The following is a 19,907-nucleotide window of genomic DNA, read 5'->3' as shown; positions in this document are numbered from 1 at the left end:
TAATTTTCTTGTTGCAGCATGAATAGAATCAGCTGAGCAATATAAAATTGTGTCATCTGCATAAAGGTGAATTTTGCAGTCTGAGGTTGAAGCAGAGGTAGCAATATCATTTATGTAGATATTAAATAAGACTGGACCCAAAATTGAATCTTGTGGTACACCTTTAGATACAGATACCAGCTCTGATTTATAATTATTCAATGTCATGCATTCTGTCAGTGAGGTAGTTTTGGGTCCAGTCCAGTGCAGTTGCATCAAAGCCAATCTTTTCTAAGTTCCGTAAAAGAAGAATGTGATCAACTGTGTCGAATGCTTTTGTTAAGTCAATAAAAACAGCTGCACAATGTTTCTTCTTGTCTATGTCTGAATAAAGATTGTTTAAATATAAACGCAATAAAAAGGGGTCCAGCCCATCTTCTCCAGTGGCTTTTCGTGGATTAATTTTAGCCAGGGCATTAGCAACTAAATATGGAGAAAATGGCTGGAGTGAGAAAAGACCATATGTTTTAGAGATAGTAGAGCTGAGATCAGTTTTATTCAATGGGTTTGTGCTATTCTTATCAAAGATGTGGCCAGCTGCAGCAAAATGTGAGTTAAAGGCTTGACATATTTCCTTCTGAGCAGAAATCAGCTGATCATCAATTAAAACGCTTGTTGGAAAAAGGGGGGAATTATTTTTTAGAGAATTTACTATTTTCCAAAAGTTTTGAGGGTTTTTAGTGCTGGTGATTAAGCTACAGTAATATTCTGATTTAGCTTTTCTAACAGCAGAAGTACATTTATTTCTGAGCTGTCTAAAGGTAAGCCAGTGGTCTCCCCTGAGCGTCTAGCAGTTGACCAGGCTTTATTTCTGGCCTTAAACAATGAGGAAACCAGGGACTTGATCTGTCTCTGATTCTTGACTTTTTGAATGGGGCATGTTTGTTTACCACTGTTAGGAAAGTTTTACTGAAGTGGTTTAGTGCCCCATCAACATCTGAGATTTCTAGTGTAAGGTGAATTTCACTCATTGCTAAGTCAGAAAGGAAAGCTTGCTCATTAAAATTATTAAAATTTCCTCTAACCACCAACAGAGAGCCTGTTTTGTTTGTGCAACTGTTTCTAATACATCCGATGGGACAATGATCACTTATGCCAAGTTCAAAAACTCCTGAGGCAGTAATTTTGTCAGCTTTATTGGAGAGTATTAGATCTATCAGCGTAGACCTGGTGGGTTCTTTCAGATTTGGGCGAGTCGGTTCATTGATTAACTGTGTTAGGGTAAGATTGCCACATATTTCCTTTAAGTGATCGGATGCATTAGAAAGCCAGTTGAGGTTAAAATCACCAAGGACCAGCAATTCAGAAGCACTAAATTTGGATAAAAGATCCGCTAATTCCTCGACTGCAGAGTGTGGGGCAGAGGGAGGCCTGTATATCCCAATTAAAACAAGAGAGTTATTTTTTCCGAGTGAAACCTGGAGGGCTAAGAACTCATAACATTTTTCTTTGGATACTGCACATAAAACATTAGCTTGTAAATTTACACTGGTATAAATAGCAACTCCCCCTCCGCTTGAAACTCTGTCTTTTCTATGGAGGATAAAATTATTTAAAGCTATATCTTCATCATTGGTACAGTGTCTAAGCCAGGTCTCTGTTAAAACTATTATATCAGGATCAGACTGCAGCCAGGATTTTAAGATGATCCATTCTATCTTTGTGTAGTAGGCTTCTAATATTCTGATGGATTATACCTAAACCTTTTCTTTACTTAAAACTCTCAAGACTACTTATTGGGTTATCAGTACAGTTTTCTTGGGGGTTTATGGAAATTAGAGATGGCTTAATGCTGATAAGATTATCACGATTAATAAAAACATTAAAATTATGAGGATTCTTGGTATTTCTTGTAAAAATGCTGGTCCTAGGTCTCCTACTATTGACTACTGGTATAATTGAACTTGCATTGTAGGTCTTGAGTTGTCATTTCAAATTAAAAACAGAGTAAAACATGTCCTAAAATCTGAGAACCCAGCCTATTGGGATGAATCCCATCAGATCTATAGAAGGAGGGGCGATTCCAGAAGAGGTTAAAATTGTCTATAAAAGTCAAACCTTTGGAAAGGCAGGTATTCTGAAGCCAGGTATGAAGGTTTAAAAGTCTACTAAAATGACCTGAGCCTCTTCCTAGTGAAGGAATTGGTCCAGAAATAAAAACAGATTTACCACAGTCTCGTATGGAGGACAGCAGGCACGTGAAGTCCTTTTTTAACAGTTCTGTGCTCTGGTTTCTGATGTCGTTACATCCCACGTGGATTATTATCTTCTCCACTGAATGGTGTTTTCTTAAAAGACTGGGAAGCTGCACCGTAATGTCAGAGACCTTTGCACCAGAGACTGAGTGGACAGCAATGCTGAATGTTCCTGACAATCGAGTCGCCAACTATGAGGGTGGTTTGTTGAGACCTGCGGGTCTGTGGCGGGGGTAAACGATGCGGTCGCGGCTCGGTGATCAGTGGTGTTTGATCGGCAGTTTCTCGGGGGGGTTCAGGCTGATTGCTCAGGGTGTGGGTCTGGGAGGGAGCTTGGCCGGATGGTCTTCTGGAGGTGGGGATGTCTCTCGGAGCTAAACCACAGTTCTGCAGGTCAGGTGCGGCCCGCTGCCCGGTGGACTTTTTGGATGGAGCGGGGGTGAAGTTGATGGCTGGAGAGCTCACTCTGATGGGTGTTGATGGAGTGGCGTCATCCAGCTCTTCCAGTACGGAGAACCTGTTGTTTACACAGATCTTCCTAATTGTCGGGTGGCGGGCAGAGCACCTACCATCCCGCGAGCGTCCACCTGCAACGGACCATGGCTCGGCGTGGAGCAGTACACCTTCACGGCCTTAGGCTTAGCTCCGAGCCGAGGCCAGTGCTCCTTATCCCCCGCAGCCGAAGCAGCCGCTTGAGGTAGACTGCCATCTAATCCAGCGCTGATCGCCTGAGATGTTGCCATCATGGAGTCAAGGAGATCCTCATCATCTTTAATCTGGTGGAGCACCGAGATTCTTCCCTCGAGTTCCGCGACCTTCTGGCTCAGCCACAGACAGCTACTACAACCAGCTGGAGAGCTGAGTGGGGCCATGTCTTTAGACAGTCCGGTAGGTTAAAAATAAATAAATAAATAACAAATTAAAGATAAATAACGAAAGTTAAAGTAAATAAAATGTGATTAAAAGTCAACAGGCTAGTCAGCCTCGTGCTCTCTCGGTCGCTCGCTCACTCTGACTTTTGCTCTCCTGTGTCCTTGGCTGTAGTTTCTCTGGTCCCTGGCTCTGCTGACCCTACTCCTCTAGTCCCTCTGAGGCCAACTTACAACTACAGTGAGTCCTGGTTCCTCTGTTGGTGATACTGTGCCTGGTGAATATGGGTCTGATTCTTCAGCGTAATGCTTTCCTGGACGTTTTGTCGTCCATTTCTTGTAGGTCTGGGTGAATCAGTGGCCACAGGATCTTGCTCAAAATGCCTGGAGTGGATGCATTCAAATGGAACATTTATTATTTGCAAGAATCATTTTGGGGGGGTTTTATTAATATTACCAAAAAAAAGGGTGGTCCTCATTTTAGGTGAGCAGGGTGAGAAAGGAAAGCAATTAGTATCCCAAAGAATAATACATTAATACAAATATTTGGACTATAATTATATACTATAAATATATACTATATATTATTATTAAATGAAATACTTAAATTCAAAGTGAACAAACTCACCACATCCTTTCTGTCAGGTTTGAAGTAAATTTGATTATTCTACTAATTAAATAAAATTTCCATACGAAATAAATTGCAGTAAAACCAAGGAGGAGGAGGATACCGATGAACAATATCCAACAGACAGTAGTGCATTCTACATGGAGAGAGGGTGAGAGAGTTTTATTTTTTACACTTTATAAACAGATGATAGTATAATTAGTATGAATTGGCTTATGAGCACTCAACATTCAAAGTCTGCAAGACCCTTATCTTTATATTTCTAATTTCAACTCATTTAATATAATTTCAGGCTTCCCACATTTACAATATGTAGCAAGTTCTGAGTCCTTTAAATGGTTCACTACTTTGTCTTGTTGGCCTAGCCACTACAACTTAAGATATCTATTGTTATGTTGGGCATTTTGCCTGACTAAAATATCTCATCTTTCTTTTACCATGAGTGATGGGTCATATTGCATATCTGTATATATTCAAATGAGACTCACCTCTGAAAACTTGCACATAAAGAGTACCTGTGCCATTTCCATACTGGTTTGATGCACTACAGACATACAAGCCATTACTATCAGAGGTCAGCAGGATCATCAGCCTGTCAGCATCAACACGACTGGAAAGATGCTTGTTTTCCCTGTTATTACAATAAGTAATAATGTGTTAACATGTATTAAAATAGCATGTAAGCAATGTTAATGCATATATAAGAAGATGCATTGAATTGTTTTTGTTTTGAAATGTCCAGTAACACCTTGGAACTAAGTATAATAATTGGATCTGTAGGCACTGAATGACAAAGATGGCACTTTGTATAACATGAAAAAGTGAAACATGAAAATGACCCTTTCATCCATGAGCCAGAAACCAGAAGCATGTTTTTAGATGTAGGCCTGTGAGCAGTTGCTTTTGCCTTAAATGAGAAACTGACATTTTATAACAGATGTCTGCTTCTGCTGCATCTATCCATTTTTAGCGTGTTAAGAAGACTCCGATTGATTACCTGCTCCAGGTGAACGTTGGTTGTGGATTGGCATCAGCTACACACTGAAATACTTGACATGTTGCTGAAACATTAACTGACCTAATGTACACAATCTCAGGAGGATCTGAGAGAAAAGGAGCAAAAAGATGATGAGTAACTACTAAAATATCAATGTAAGAAACAGTCTGAAGGCATTAAAATAGAATAATGACCAGTGATTATAGTTGACAATGATGGTTATGGTGATAGGAGCCAGGAAGCAATATCAAATTGTATACAATGGAGAACGTCGTGCTTGCCAAGTTGAACTTCTTTTGGTGTTTTTAAGCCTAGAAGATTTTGTGCGTTTTAACAACACTTTTTCATTTCCACACATCAGTTCTTTTGTGCACTGACGTATCCATGTTTGACCTTCCTCTGTGCTCATAATAATGCATGTTCCGTTGTTAGTCACAGGCTTTTCTCGTTTATAGTGTCTTACTGTCTATGTCTCTAGAGTGTGTGACAGTCAGGCTGCTGACAGTGACTTACAATGGATGACTAGAGTGTGGTCCAGTATCAGCTCCTCATTTAGGCTGATGTGGTTCACCAAACACTGAACCTTCTGCTGGTTTAGATCTTTGGATGCTACACTGATCAGGTAGCTTTTGACAGTGAAGAATCCTTCAGGGTCTGCAGAAACCTTGGTCTGTACTTTTACAGAGTGGCTCAGAGCACCCAGATGCCAGGACACATCTGCTGCAGGCTGTGCTTTAGCAGCAGTGCAGGTAGCCAAGGTCACTTCAGACTCACCAACAACAGGAATCACATCAGTGGTCACACCGACAACAGGAGGAACTAGAGATGAAGACAAAATATCAAGATTCTCAAATCTAATCCTGGAGACCGCTGCGCTCACTGTTTTAGGATTATCACTGCTCTAAGAGACTTGGTTCAATTCATCAAATACAAACAAATTTTTAAAAAAGGTTGGGGCAGAGTGTGAAATGCTAATAAAACAGAAAGCACTGATTAGTAAACTCTCTTTGACCTGTTTGATGTTTTACTTATGAATTCATTGTTTTTTGTAAATATACACTCATTCTAAATTTGATGCCTGCTACATGTTCCAATAATATTGGTACAGGAATATGTTTACCACTCTGTTACCTCACCTGTCAATACTTTTGGGGACCAGTTGTGAAAGAAGAATATTGTTGCCAACATTTGATTTTATTTTTAAAAAATATATATGTCATGGGATTCACCACTCTGTGAAAGACTGTGCAGTGCAGCAGTTCAAGAATAATGTTTCTTAACATAAAATAGCAAAGCACTTGGGGACTTCATTATATACAGTATATAATATCATTAAAAGATTCAGAGAATACAAAGAAATCTCTGTATATAAGTGACAAGGCCAAAAATTAATATTCGCTGGCCTTTATTTTCAGGCCCTCAGGAGGTGCTGCATAAAAAAAACAGACACAATTCTGTAGTGGAAATCACTCGATGGGTTGAGGAACACTGTCTGTGAACATAGTTTGTGAGTGCATCCATAAATACAAGTTCAAATTCCACCATGCAAAGAAGAAAGCATATTTAAACATGATCCAGAAATGCTGCTGCCTTCTCTGGGCCAGAGATCATTCAAGATGAACTGAGGCAAAGTGGTCCTGTGGTTAGATGAATCAAAATTGGAAATCATTTTGGAAATCATGGACTCTGCATCTTCCCGGCTAAAGAGGAGAGGGACCATCTGGCTTATTATCAGCACACAGTTGACCTGTCCTGACCTGTCACCCACTGAAAATATTTGTCTCGTTATGAAATCAAAAATACAACAAAGGAGACCCTGAGCTGTTGAGCAGCTGAAATCCTATATCAACAAAGAATAGGAAAACATTTCACTTAAAAACTACAGCAGTGTCTCCTTGGACCCCAAACACGTTAAAAGGCGAGGTGATGAAACACAGTGGTAAGCATGCCCCTGTCCCAACTTTTTTGAAATGTGATGCTGCAATCAAATTCAAAATGGGCAATTATTTTTCATAAAACAATAAAATTTCTCTTCCAACATGTGATATGCTGTCTTTGTACAACCCCGTTTCCAAAAAAGTTGGGATGCTGTGCAGAATGTAAATAAAAATAGAATACAATGATATGCAAATCATGTAAATATTTTTAAAGGAAGGTACTACCAAGTCAACATATCAAATGTTGAAACATTGAGTTTTTTTTTGCAAAATATACATCCATTTTGAATTTGCTGCCAACACCACATTCCAAAAAAGTTGGGACGGGGGCATGTTTCACTGTGTTTCATCACCTCTTCTTTTAACAACACTCTGTAAGCATTTGGCAATCGAGGAGTCCAACTGCTGTGGTTTTGAAAGTGAAATGTTTCACTTCGAAGAGCCTTTGAACTGTGAACAAAAGTAAAATTTATGAACAGATGCCTAAATATTACTAACAAATAATATAATTTACTCATTTAAATTATAATACATTTTAAACATAAAAATTTGGATAAATTATTATTCAACCCCTAGGTTTAATATTTTGTGGAACAACCCTTGTTTCCAATTACAGCTATTAATCGTTTTTTATGAGACCTGATCAGGCTGGCACAGGTCTCTGGAGTAATCTTGGCTCACTCCTCCATGCAGATCTTCTCCAAGTTGTCTAGGTTCGTTGGGCATCTCTTGTGGACTTAGATCTTCAGCTCCTTCCACAAGTTTTCAATTGAGTTGAGGTCAGAAGACTGACCTTGATTTTCTTGGCTGTGTGCTTGGGCTTTCATTATCCTGTGGGAAGATGAAATGATGAACCATCTTAAGATCCTTGATGGAGTAGCGGAGGTTTTTCGCCAAAATCTTCAGGTAGGCTGTGCTATCCATCTTCCCGTGGATGTGGACCAGATGGCCAGGCCACTTGGCTGAGAAGCAGCCCCACAGCATGATGCTGCCACCACCACCATGCTTAACTGTAGGGATGGTATTCTTGGGGTCTTATGCAGTGCCATCTTCTTACCAAACGCCCAGGGTGTGGTTGGTTCCGAAGCCCTCGATTTTGGTCTCATCAGACCAGAGAACCTTGAAACAGTCTGCCTCAGAGTCTTCCAAGTGATCATGAGCAAACTTTAGACCGGCCTTTGACGCTTTGAAACGTAAAGGTACCTTATGGGCTCGCCCACAACGGAACCATTGACCATCATGAGATCTTCTTGGAGTTCCCTCCTTGTTGTCCTTGGGTCAGCCTTGACCATTTGAACAAGCCTGGCCTCAGCATATCAGAAAACTTTAAAGGCTGTCTAGGCCATGGAAGCCTTCCACTTCTGGATAAGACCCTGGTTTACAAACTCCACACACTTGGACTGAGCACCTCTCTCTGTAATTGGGTCCTGGACTTCCTGCCTAACAGGCCGCAGTCTGTGAGGATCCACAACATCTCCTCCTCCACCATCATTCTCAGCACCGGCTCCCCTCAGGGCTGTGTGCTGAGCCCCCTCCTGTTTACACTGCTCAGCCGTCCATCCAGGCTGTCATGTTGTAAAGTTTGCGGACAACGCGGCAGTGGTTGGATGCATCACAAATAGTAATGAGTCTGGTTATAGGCAGGAGGTGGAACACCTGGAGAGTTGGTGCAGTGAGAACAATCTCTGCATCAACGTGAAGAAGACAAAGGAGATGATTGTGGATTTCAGAAGGAGCAACACCATCCCTCCCCTCCCCCTACACGTCAGAGGATCTGCAGTGGAAGTGGTCTTCAGTTATACGTACTTGGGCGTACACCTAAGTAACAATCTCACCTGGAGAAATAACACTTCCAGCCTGATCAGGAAGGCCCATCAGCACCTTTACTTCCTCAGAAGGTTGAGGCGTGCTGGACTCGGGAGCTCAGTCCTCACCTCATTTTACAGATGTGTGGTGGGAAGCATTCTGTGCTCAAGCATTACTGTGTAGCACGGAAGCTGCTCTGTGGCTAAGAGGAAAGCTCTGCAGAGGGTGGTGAAGGCTGCACAGAGGACTGTTGGAGTCAGCCTTCCCACCACCATGGACATTTACACCTCTAGATGCAGGACAAGGGCAACTGGCATCATGAAGGACCCCACTCATCTAGCACACACACTTTTTGTTCCGCTCCCCTCAGGTAGGAGTTTGCGGAGCATTAAGAGCAAAACTACCAGACTGAGAAACAGCTTCTTCCCTGAAGCTGTAAGACTCTTAAATTCCAATTGAACAATCACTGCAATGGCACTTCATGTCCACTTATTTATTTTATTGCTGCTATACTTTATACACTTTATACATTACCAGCATTAAGATGTACACCTTCTACCTCATACTCATACTGCTGTGGTCCATGCTGCTGTTATCTGTCCACCCCTCTATGCACCTTCTATTTATTGTTTATTGTTTGTTACTCTGGGAGTTAACTGGACCGTGAGTACAATGTTTCGTTCCACCTCATGTACCACATGTGATGTGAATGACAAAGCCCTATCTTATCTTATGATGCTACCACCGATGGAGACAGGTAGGCCCAACTCCTTGGAAAGGGTTTTGTACCCGTTGCCAGCCTTGTGACCCTCCACAATTTTGTCTGTGATGGCCTTGGAATGTTCATTAGTCTTTCCCATGTTGACCATGTATGAGTGCTGTTCACTTGATTGGGGAGGGGCTTTTACATTCAAAAAAGGCAGGAAAAAACATAATTAATCCAAGCATGTGAAGCTCATTGTTCTTAATACCTCAATTACTTCTTAATACTTGAGGGAACCAAACTGAATTCTGGTGGTTTGAGGGGCTGAATAATAATTGACCCTATGGTAAAATTAGCAAAATTAAAAAAAATTAATAAACAGAAATAATTCTTTTTTGCTGCAGTGCATTTCACATGTTCAGGCCCATCTACAGTCCAAATTTCACATTGCTAAGTTAACTCCATATTGTGTAAACCTGCAAAATCTGCAGGGGGTTGAATTCCACTTGGAGGCACTGTAAGATTTCAGCTGCTCAACAGTTCGTGTTCTCTGTCAAATTTTTTTATTTCATAATGCGCCAAATGTTGTCAGTGGTTGACAGGTCTGGACCGCAGGGAGGCCAGATTAGCACTCTGTTAATACAGATAAATGCTGTTGTAATACATGCAGAATGTGGCATTGTCTTGCTGAAACAATCAAGGCCTTCCTCGAAAAAGACGTTGTCTGGATGGCAGCATATGTTGCTAAAAATATGTATAAACACGTATAAACTCCAGCAGCACTGCTGTGTCTGATTCATTGTACCAACACAACACACACTAACACACCCCCCCCCCTCCAGTGTTACTGCAGTGCAGAGAATGATCTACCACCCAAATAGTACGTGCTCTGTGAGGATCCATGGGGGTCCTGACCACTGAAGAACAGGGTAAAAGGCAAAGTATACAGAGAAACAGATGGACTACAGTCTGTAATTGTAGAACTACAAAGTAGTAAGTGGAGCTGAAGAAACGGACAATAAGCATAAAAACAAGGACGTCATCATAATGGTATGCCTGATCAGTATATTGTTCAGCATTAATGGTGCCTTCACAGATGTGCCAGTCACCCATGCCATGTGCACTAATGTACCCCTATACCAACATGAATACTGGCTTTTGAACTGTGCACTGATAACACGCTGAGTGATCTTCAGCCCAGAGGACACCGTGTCCATGATTTCCAAAAAGAATTTCAAATGTTGATTTGTTGGATCACAGGACAATTTTCCGCTTTGCCTCAGTGCATTTTAAATGAGATTGGACCCAGAGAAGGTGGCAGCATTTCTGGATCCTGTTTGTATTTGGTTTCTTCTTTGTGTTTTAGAGATTTAACTTGGTATGGATGTTCAATACCCAATACTGAATTAGGTCACAAATATTAGTGGACATATGTCAACATGCAGTGATTTCCATTACACTGCAATCATGTCTGTTTAGTGCAGTGCTGCCAGAGGTCCCAAAGATTATGGCCAGCTAACATTATTTTTCAGTCTTATCCCTGGCATACAGAGATTTCTCTGGATTCTCTGAATCCTTTAGTGATATTATGTACTGTAATGATGAAAAGTGAACTGAAAATGAAATAAATGAACTGATGATGAAAAGTGAAAGTTTTTGCTATTTTATGTGGAGAAATGTTATTCTTGAATTTTTGCACTTCATTGTGCAGTATTTCAGAGAGTGGTGAGTCCCTATCTTTACTTCTGAAAGACTCAGACTTTCTGGGATGTTTTTATACCCAAGCAAGCATGTTACTGACCTGTTGCTAATCAACCACCAGGTGTTTTAGCATTACACAACTTTACCAGCCTTTTGAATAGAAATTAGACCTCTGCATTTAACCCGTCCATGTAGTGAAACACCCACATACATGCACAATAGTGAACACACACACTAGAGGGCAGTGAGCACACTTGCCCGGAGCAGTGGGCAGTCCACGGTGCAATTGGGAATTAGGTGCCTTACTCAAGGACTGTGAGCCAAGGGGATTGAATCGGTCACCTTCTGGTCAAAGGTTCCCTAACCTCCAGCCCACGGCTGCCCCACCAGCCTTTTGAATAGAATTTAATAGTTGAATAGTTGCACATTGACAAATGGCTGTGAAGCTGCACACCGTGAAGTTGCACACCTCTGCATTTAACCCATCCATGCAGTGTAACACCCACATACATGCACACTAGTGAACACACACACTAGGGGGCAGTCAGCACCTAGCCCTATCCATGGCGCCCAGGGAGCAATTGGGGGTTAGTTGCCTTGCTCAAGGACTGTCAGCCCAGGGGATCGAACCGGCAACCTTCCGGTCACAGGGCTGGCTCCCTAACTTCCAGCCCACGACTGCCCCACATTTGTTTGTTGCTCTTTCCCAAAGTTCTTGGAACATGTCATTGGCATCATATTCAAAATGGGCAAATATTTTTCAAAAAACAATAAAATTTCTGTTTCAACATTTGATATGCTGTCTTTGTATTACTTTCAAAGAAATAAGGATTTAAATGATCTGCACATCATTGCACTTTGTTTTTATTTATATTTTGCACAAGGTCTAAAATTTTTTCTATGTAACTATCTTGTAATAGTCTATCTTTTGTAAGGTAATGTAATAAAGTAATAACGATATCAATAACATACATACATACATACATGTAGGAGATGTTTTTGTAGTGGAACAAATGTAATGCTACTTTGTAGTGGAAACAACTGTTTCATATGAGGAATTTGCTAATTTTCCACATGTAGAACTGTTTTACTGCCCCCTATTGACAAATGTCCACCAATATTTGTGACCTAATTCTGTACTGGGTATTGAGAAAGCGTAATAAGTTTGGTGTTGAAGTTGTGTTGAAAATACTATAATCAAAACAAAATAATAAAAGTATTAGATTGCCTGTAACATTTAGTAAAACGTGTATATTATAAATCTTACCTTGTACATTGAGATGAATCTCTGTTTCGAATGGTCCACTTGGGAATATGTTGAAGATGCAAGTGTAAACTCCTTCATCTAGTGACAGAACATTTTTCAAAAGAATCGATCCGATGATTTCCTGGGTGTTCCCAATAAATTCAGCTCTGTCTCCCAATCCATTTATATTTTCTGTTTTGCCCTCTGGTGTAATTACAAAGAAGTTCTTATTTGTAAGCGTTTCTCGAGTCCTTTTTTGCCACGTAATCCTTGTTAGTTTCTCATTTGTCTCAAGCAGCTGACAGAACATCCTGGCATTGTCTCCGACCGTAACAGTTGTACTTCGACCAATGACCCTTATAGCTGCAAATAAATTAATGAATAAATAAGTGTAAAAATGCATAGTACAGTATAACAAAGTTAAATCAACACTAAAAATAAAAGTGTAAGTACAATGTGATTTCTAACATAGACCTACTAAACTAAAAATGCTAAATATTTAGAGCAGTGGGGGAGATGGGCACTAAACAGTAAACAAAACTACAGATGTGATGTTTTTCTTATATCTGACTTTTTTAGACTTATTATTCATATTTTAAGTTGCAAGTGACCAAATTTGATTTTTATGTGGTCAGTAGAATTCATACATATCCACGTTGGTCACAGTAATGACACACTGGTACATGCATTGACAATGTAAAGGCAAAACTCAGCAAAACGTAATGATCACTAGCTAACAAAATAATTATATTGTGTTAATGCAACATTTTCACTTTTAATAACTAGAGATGAACAGAACATGACATTAGTGTATGTCGACCTGGTCAGCAGAGTGCTAACAAGCTATAAGCTGTAGCAGTAATACACAGAGACAGGCTTTAAGTTCAATTAATTTAGTAAGGCAGTCACTGTAAACTGCAACAAGTAAAAATTACAAAGTAAAAATTTTACCTAAATGTCAGTTAAAAGCTTCTAGTCTCCACATTTTAGCTGTAATATATGAAATGCACTGCTGATTTACTTTTTGCACATTCCAGTGTTGTTAACTGTCACACCATGATGAAAAACACATAACATTTATCTGACCGGTCCAACTAAGACATATGGGAATACAATTTGAATCAGATTCAAAACCATTTACATGTGTGGCTTGAACCTGATTGGAAAGTCAGATTTTATTTGGCTTTTTGCTGTTCAGACTGCAAAAAATGTGTCCTGGTCGAATCAAAAAATTGTTTTTGAGCTGCCTGTGTGAAGAAGTACATAGAGATCATGATAAAATGTGCATGAGCATTCTTTTAAAGAACCATGCTTTAAAAAGTTTTCTAGGGAACCAAATATGGTTTATTGGCACCTTTACTTTTTTGATTGGTTGATTGATTGATTTTATTTAATGATTTCAAAATGCACATAATGCTGCACAGCAGCCATTACACACTTTACATCACTGATGATTAAAACACAGCAAAGCCCTAAAGCTTATTTCCATTGTGGTCCATTACATAAAACAAACTGAACATCACAGAACAGAAAGCACAAAACAACACAATACCCACCACAGTGGACAGCAGGGTGGCTTTCATGATTAGATACTCTTAAAACAAAATACAAAAAACAAAATACTCTTAAAAATGCACAGAGGGTATTACTGTAGTAGTGTACTAATAGTAGGCTATTAAATAAAGCACTATATGTAGGGCTACATATGAAAATATTCAGTCACAACACAGGTACTGACTGTTTGACTGAGTATGTGTTTTCTTTTTTATTCTTCCTTTTTCATCATTTGATGTAATTTATATTATTTTCCCCATTTATCAAGTCATTATTATGGGATATATGAAATTTGCTCCTACCTTTAATTCTGCAACAGGAAATCATTAACATACAGCAAATAAGGAAAACATGCATTCGGAAAATCATCTCTTAAGGTTAACAGTCTCCAGACTTCCAACTGCAGTAATCCTTCAATGTTTCTCATGGAGAACTGCGGCGGTTGGAACTGGTTTCAAATGTGTATGTGTGTGTGTGTGAGCGTGGGTCGGGGGTGGGGGTGGGGATGATCAAAGAGATAAAGGCTTGTTACCTCAAGTCAACTCAAGAGGCTTTCATTGTCGTTCCATCTATGTACAAGGACACAGTGGAGTGAAATTTCTCTCTTCTCTGATCCTCACCTTCCTCTCCTCTTCTCTGTTTTATGATGTGAACCCAAACTGTGATAAAGTAGACTAGTTAAATAAATAAACTAGCTCTCCAGCTAGTTCTACTGCTATTTAATACTGTTTACTGCACATATACCATCAATGCTGTTTTAAGTGTGGCACTGCTGTATTGTGTCTGTGTATCAAAATATTGTGATTGTGTATCATGAAAATGACTTTAGGTGTCAGTACAGTGAAGTACAGTGCTTGTAGTTTCAGGATGGTCACCTAGTTTATATGCCCATTTTCAGTTTCAAGAGCTTATTTTAAAGGCCAGTTATTTTTAAAGTCAAAATAGCGGTTTGATCAATACTCAAAGAGAGTATACTCAATACTCAAAAAATTGGTACAGTATCAGCAGCTTCTTGTTTGAATTTTCCTGTTCTGCCTCAAATGGTGAGGTGTTACATTAATAACTGCTGCATCATTTAAGGTGGAAAGAGAAAATTCTAACAAAAATCTGGTGAAAAAAGGAGATTCAGCTTCATCGAGAACTGAAATACATGTAAGGGATTAGCAGGTTGCTGTGGTTTTGCTTGATGGATGGTTAACAGTAACATATTTTTGCTGTTTCACAGAACCTGTAAGTCAGCATTGATAGATGAACTTTGAACAAGAAGTACACAGGCTATCACTTTAGTAGTATAATAATATTAGTCTATGAAATAAAGCATTATATATAGGGCTACAAATTAAATGGTCGAAATCAAGTTATTCTCAACACTGGCACTGACTTTTTGACTGACTTTTCTTTTTTCTATTCTTCCTTTTTCATCATTTGATGTTACTTATTTATATTAATTCCCACATTTATCAAATCATTATTATGGTATATGAAAATAGCTCCTACCTTTAATTCTGCAACAGGAAATCGTCAACATATATGTAAATGAGCTCTGTTCTGATTGGCTTCCCTGTATTGTGCCTCATTCAAAAACCAGTCTGGGCTGAAACTTCAGCATGAATGGGCAGAGCTACATTGTAGGCTAAAGTGGTGAGCATATTTGAACATCATTAAAACAAGAAATTAAAAACTCACTGTTTTTGCAGCTGAGTTTCCACATATGGACTATACACTGTCAGAAAAAAAACAATCACTGGGATGGTACCATCATAGGTACATCTTCAGTACCTTTAGTTAGAGAACATCACTGTACCATATTATATTGTGGTTATATATTTTTAAGTTCTATTGACTCTTCACTCCCGTCCTGCTTCCTGCCTATTTATTTTATTGATCTCTTTTACAACCATAGGTTATGAAATGGTACAAATATGTACATTTCTCCTGAGAAAAACTTATTTAAGCTAGAGCGTTGGACCTTAAAATCCCTGTTGTATGTTTACATTGTTTGTATCTTGATAAAAGAAAAATGTACCTGCACCCTTTTTTTGACTATGTACAGACTACAGAGTGAATGATACAGTTCATACATTAACAGTTTTACATACATGTAGTATGACACTCCTATTTTAAAAAAAGCAAGAAAAATCTGATTTTTGATTAAATGTTCCCTTTGAAATTTTAAATTATTATTATTATTAAAAAAAATAAAACATAACAATGGATAGAAAATTGGGGGGCATATGGCAAAGAAATGTTTTAAAATATTTACAAAATAACAAGACAGCATAAATAAAAACAGAATAAGAAAATAAGAATCATGTGGACTGCAGTCATGGAAAGTCTGATAAGAAGTTTGAGTAATTGACGGTTGTTCATTGTAGAAATTCAAGGTCAAGGACCAGTTCTTTCTGCCAATCCTGTCTTACCAGATGTTAACAGTCTGTTATGGGAAAGGTTACTGAACCATTCAACTGAAGCTCAGCAACAATGACAAATTATTTTTGCTGTTCCAGAGATGCACAGTCAACGGAGAGAGAGAGAGCAATATTAAGAATCAGTGTGTATGAATGACTGTGTAACTACTGACAGTCTGGGCCCAATGACGCTATGACAAACATTAAGATTGGTAACAATTAATTGATTGCCAGTTGTCAATTCAAATTGTCCAATTCTCAACCGAAGTGGCAATTTCTCCTTCTGTCCTGGCTGGCCCAACAATGTCATCGGCTAACTGACATCTGGTTATTGTTCTCCTACCAATGCTGACTGTTCTTTCATGATCTTGCAGTGGATCAAACATGACATATTTCAGAATGAGAGTAGACATTCTTGCCATAGTAACCCCCATGGTTGAACCCATGGATGAACCAGACTTGTGCAAGTTCACAATTCTCTTCCTGATATCTTTCGACTTTCCCATGATGTTACACAAGGAAGCAGTGTGTTTCAGGTGTGCCTTAAAATACATCCACAGCTGTGTCTGTAATTAACTCAGATGTTGCCAATAAACCTATCAGAAGCTTCCAAAGACAAGACATCATCATATGGGCTGTCCCAAATTGTTTAAAGGCATAGTAATCTTAATGTATTTAAACTTTTGACTTTGAAGAAAGTAATAAAAATTGCCTTAAAAAATTCCCTCTCTCATTATTCTGGCGTTTAGCAAATAGGAATAATTTTGGTAATCCTAATTGACCTAAAACGGGAAAAGTTTATCCTGATTTCATATCAGACAATGAGAAAAAAATGCATATGTGTCTTTTTATATAGTGTATGTAAACTGGTTTCAACTGTATTTCTCACGGAACATTCTCAGGTTGAAGGTCTGCTCTGTGATGCTCTGACCTGCTTTAAAAGCTACCTGTTCTTCAGTGATGATCTGTTCCACAAAAGGTTTCAGTCTGTTCAGGATACATTTAAAAATGACTGTGCCTGGGAGATTAACATGGCTTTTTATGTGGTAGTTTTGGAGCAACTTTCTCCTACAGTTTTCCCTTTACAAAAATCTAATACTGACAAATACTCTTGGTCATACAGAAGATGGACCTGGCTCTTCCTAGTGGAATAAACCACACCCGATTGATTACATGAAGGCCAAGAAGTGCTTCTGTATAAGTGTAAAAGTTGCCAATAAACACAGTTCCCCAGTAGCTGATACTGGAAGTGACTGCGACTTGCTGATGATGTTCTTTCACCCACAGATTAAGATCTCCATGACAAAATTCTCAAGAGCCAAGTTTGATCTTCAAAGACTCCAGGACTCTGAAGTAGCTTTTCAAGCATGCTCGCACCACTGCTCTACCTGGGGCTGAAGGTTTTTCTTTCTACTGTCATCCTCTGCGTTCCCTTTAGGGATTTGGACATCAGTTTTCGCAAATATGCGTTGTGACAACAGCCATTGTAAAATGCACTGTACAAAAGAGTTTTGATGTTTTTAATTGTACTTTAGTGTAGGTCTAAATGTTTTTACACTACTAGATACTTATCCAATATACACATAACTACAGAAAAATATAAAAAAGGTAAAAGTAAATCACAGATAAAATCAAATTGTTCAACAGATAAAATTAAATGAAAAGTCAGGACATGTTGTTTTTAGTAGTACAACTTTAGTGACATCTCTATAAATTGGAAAGAAGTTCATAATATTTTTACGAACTTTAAATATATATATAAAAAAGAATGAAAGTCATCATGTAGGTTGCAGTCATGAGAGATATATCCCTTATATGTTAGCTGGCATGGGGAAAAATGTTAGAAATCAAGATATTCCTGGCATCACCATTAGGAACTGTAAATAGCCTTTTGCAGAAATTCAAATATAAATAAGAAAAACACCTTGCAATACACAAATAGATAGACAGATGGATGGATGGATGAAAATATAAACCTTACATATCTTGACTTTGCTTTTGTTCAAATGCAGGTTCAGGCAGATTTATGCATTTTACTTATTTTGTCCCAACTTCTTCTATACCTGCTAAGTGGCGTATAATAACCGTGATGCTAGCAGGGCCTGCTGTAGTTTGTGTTTCTCATTCCCCTTTTATTCTAGTCCTTCTGTTCCTTTGTATTTTGAGAAGTATCATTTGTGGTTCACTGCATTAATTGTTTTTCAGCAGTTGTACTCTACATCCTGGAAAGCTTACAGAATATATTACAGTCTTATAATATGGTGCACAAATGGCATTTCAGCGCATAGACTACTAAATTCTACTTGTACAATTAAATAGATATAATGAAGTGAAAACAGTAGAATAACATTGAGTAAGACGATTTATTCTGAGATCAAACCATTCATATACATGTTTCAGAAAACAATGAGTTTCAGTCTCATTGGCCCTTTTCTGACTTATTTACAGGTAAAGTTCATCATTCAGCATGAATGGTTAACGGTTTCTTCATTTCTCATATACAAAATAAACTCCTGTGATGTTTTTATTTTGTGAAAACAGAAAACCTGCTATCAGAAAACAGGTGTCACTAAAATGTACCAGTACTGCTGTATTTCTTTTGTGCAGTAGCAACCACACACATTTTCCTGTTGTTCGTCTAGCGTGTGATCCAGTGTGTGGTGATAATGAGGCAATGGTAAGTCATTTGTTGTTCTGATGACTTTTTCATCAATGTCATGTTAACAACTTAAATGGTAATTATTGTATTATTGAAATGCTGCATTCATTTATTGAGTGAAAATAAGTTAACACATCCTCCACAGAGAACACACAAATATTTTCTGCAAGTTTCAGTGCACAGTTTCTATTCATTTGCTGTGTTTTAACACGTAGCAGACTCGAAACTGTAGTTGAGACCAGGCATACACGCCCCAGGAAGTGGAGATCTGAAGGTTTATTCCTGAATAAAAGTAACATGGGGCAGTAGTAAGCTCAGGCAGCCAGAACATCTTTCTCCAAGCATCCGCTATGCTTCCAACAATACAGTTTTAACTTAATTATCAAGCCTTTCTTGATTTGGCTTGAATTGAATTAATCAAGGTAGACCGGCACTGAGCTGTGCAGCTGTGTTTGTCTGATTGTCTGTTCTCTGTGCACTTGCTGCCTGTGTATGAAGTGGTGGCAATTGCTGACATCATTACACCCAAACAGTAAAACAGAGTCAGTGAATCTACCTGATTTTGTGATTCCTTAACTTCTTGGTGAAGCTTATGTTTCCAAGACGTCAATGTCTCCACATTTTCACATATATTGTGGTTCCTACACTATATTTCCAAAGGGAGAACATCTCTATAAGGATTAGATTGCATTCAGCTAAAAGAGCATTGCTGAGGTTAGGTACTGATGGTAGAGAGATAGATACTTTATTGATCCCAAAGAAAATGGTGAATGATCATGCCAAAAAATATAGTTCCACTGCTCCACGGTCCAATGCTGGGGGCCTTATTCTCGTCACTCTGATGCTAAGTATTGGGCACGGTGACTTTAAGCTCAAGTGTGACTGCTCCAGAGTGTCCTCTACTGGCAATGTTTTTTAATGGAGATTGTACAAGCTGTGTCTCCACTCCTGTGCACCTTGAATTAGATAAATTGACTAATTGTAAGAAGTGTCTGGATACTTTTTTTGGTTTTCTATCAGCTTTCAACAAACTTGAACCAATTATATAATAACCAAATACCGATTAGATGTGTTATGGGCTGTAATATATACTTCAGGAACATTCACTCGGAAGAGGCCCTGAATATTCTGTTGTATCTCCCGTTATAATGAAGCAGTCTGAGCC

At 38.8% G+C, this 19,907-nt stretch overlaps 1 protein-coding gene across 1 annotated transcript; it reads right to left on the bottom strand.

Annotated features, from left to right (window-relative positions):
• Positions 1-160: 160 nt before the first annotated feature.
• On the bottom strand, positions 161-15,183 carry LOC108423884 (nectin-1-like). The gene is made up of 7 exons (XM_017691487.2): positions 15,173-15,183; positions 12,143-12,484; positions 5,242-5,547; positions 4,729-4,834; positions 4,220-4,362; positions 3,732-3,867; positions 161-3,487 (listed from the first exon to the last, which is right to left on the bottom strand). The coding sequence occupies exons 2-7, from the start codon at positions 12,429-12,431 to the stop codon at positions 3,340-3,342; spliced, it is 1,128 nt and encodes a 375-aa protein (XP_017546976.1). The 5' UTR covers positions 12,432-12,484; positions 15,173-15,183; the 3' UTR covers positions 161-3,339.
• Between the last annotated feature and the right edge of the window lie 4,724 nt (positions 15,184-19,907).

Source organism: Pygocentrus nattereri, chromosome 6, assembly GCF_015220715.1.
Source record: "Pygocentrus nattereri isolate fPygNat1 chromosome 6, fPygNat1.pri, whole genome shotgun sequence".
In the NCBI taxonomy this organism is placed as follows: Eukaryota; Metazoa; Chordata; class Actinopteri; order Characiformes; family Serrasalmidae; genus Pygocentrus; species Pygocentrus nattereri.
The sequence above is the reverse complement of the archived record's forward strand: the minus strand, read 5'-3'. Positions and strand labels throughout refer to the sequence as shown.

Excerpts from the sequence above, each read along its gene's own strand:
- LOC108423884 (XM_017691487.2), bottom strand. The coding sequence starts at position 12,431 with ATGTTCTGTCAGCTGCTTGAGACAAATGAGAAACTAACAAGGATTACG. Across the intron at positions 4,363-4,728 it reads CCAACGTTCACCTGGAGCAG|GGAAAACAAGCATCTTTCCA; the intron begins GTAATCAATCGG and ends TTGTAATAACAG. Across the intron at positions 3,488-3,731 it reads AACCTGACAGAAAGGATGTG|GCATTTTGAGCAAGATCCTG; the intron begins GTGAGTTTGTTC and ends CATCCACTCCAG.